Raw genomic sequence first — 893 nt, 5'->3', positions numbered from 1 at the left:
GTTGGGTCGTTGGAATTGCACAATCTGGACCGTGTTTCGTTCAGAACATTGTTAATGTGATCTTCCTGAGCCTGACAATGAACAATAAACAATTACTCTTACTAATACTTGTTAGTATTGATGAACTTCAAGTGTGATCATACTTTCAAAATTCGAAGACGCGCTTGATTGAACATTGCTGAATTTTGAATTTTTCGTTGCAACTCCACTTGTTTCTCTTTTCGTTCGTAATAATCCATAATTTTAGATCGATGTTGTTGAACCAGACGTCCCTTTGAAAATCGTCAAACATCATTAACCAAAGCAAGCGAAACGGATATTATAACTATTGGTTTTAGCGCACAATTAATAAGTTATGTAACGATAAGGAAATTGCTTGATTAAAAGAAAAAAAAAATATATATATATATATATAGATACCTTCTCAATGTTGAACTCTTCCTCCGCTTTGGCGTCAATTTCTTCGGCTTTTTCATTGGCTTCTTGTTCAATAAAAGCGATCATTTGCCGCAGTTGCTTCTTGACGTCATCGTCGGACAAGCCCATCTTTTCGCTCGTTCAACAACTGCAACATAACATGCAAACAACAACAACAACAACAACCAAAAAAAAAACTTTTTCCAAAGAAAAAGAGCGGACTATTTTTGTCAACGCTTTTGGATTTTTTCCAAAAAAAAACAAGCGCCGTAAAGTTTTACACATTTTTATGTTTCATGGCAAGGAAAAGTGAAAAAAACATACACGCATATTGCGAGAGAGAAGCTTAGTCTACTAATATCAGACTGTCATCTCGCGGGAGGTGAGGAAAAAGTGCGTGTCGGTTCGACGACCACCTGGGGCGCATGGTTGATCAAAAAATGCAAAGTACACAAATGTAATCGAGGCACGCAAGA

The 893-nt window shown here is 36.8% G+C and overlaps 1 protein-coding gene across 1 annotated transcript; it reads right to left on the bottom strand.

Moving 5' to 3' along the window:
* Positions 1–137: 137 nt before the first annotated feature.
* On the bottom strand, positions 138–546 carry Tsp_15185 (vacuolar proton pump subunit E). Its single transcript, XM_003366297.1, has 2 exons — positions 421–546; positions 138–272 (listed from the first exon to the last, which is right to left on the bottom strand). Exons 1-2 carry the CDS (start codon positions 544–546, stop codon positions 138–140), a joined length of 261 nt encoding a protein of 86 aa, XP_003366345.1.
* Between the last annotated feature and the right edge of the window lie 347 nt (positions 547–893).

The sequence above is a fragment of the Trichinella spiralis genome (assembly GCF_000181795.1).
Source record: "Trichinella spiralis strain ISS 195 chromosome Unknown Scfld6212, whole genome shotgun sequence".
In the NCBI taxonomy this organism is placed as follows: Eukaryota; Metazoa; Nematoda; class Enoplea; order Trichinellida; family Trichinellidae; genus Trichinella; species Trichinella spiralis.
The sequence above is the reverse complement of the archived record's forward strand: the minus strand, read 5'-3'. Positions and strand labels throughout refer to the sequence as shown.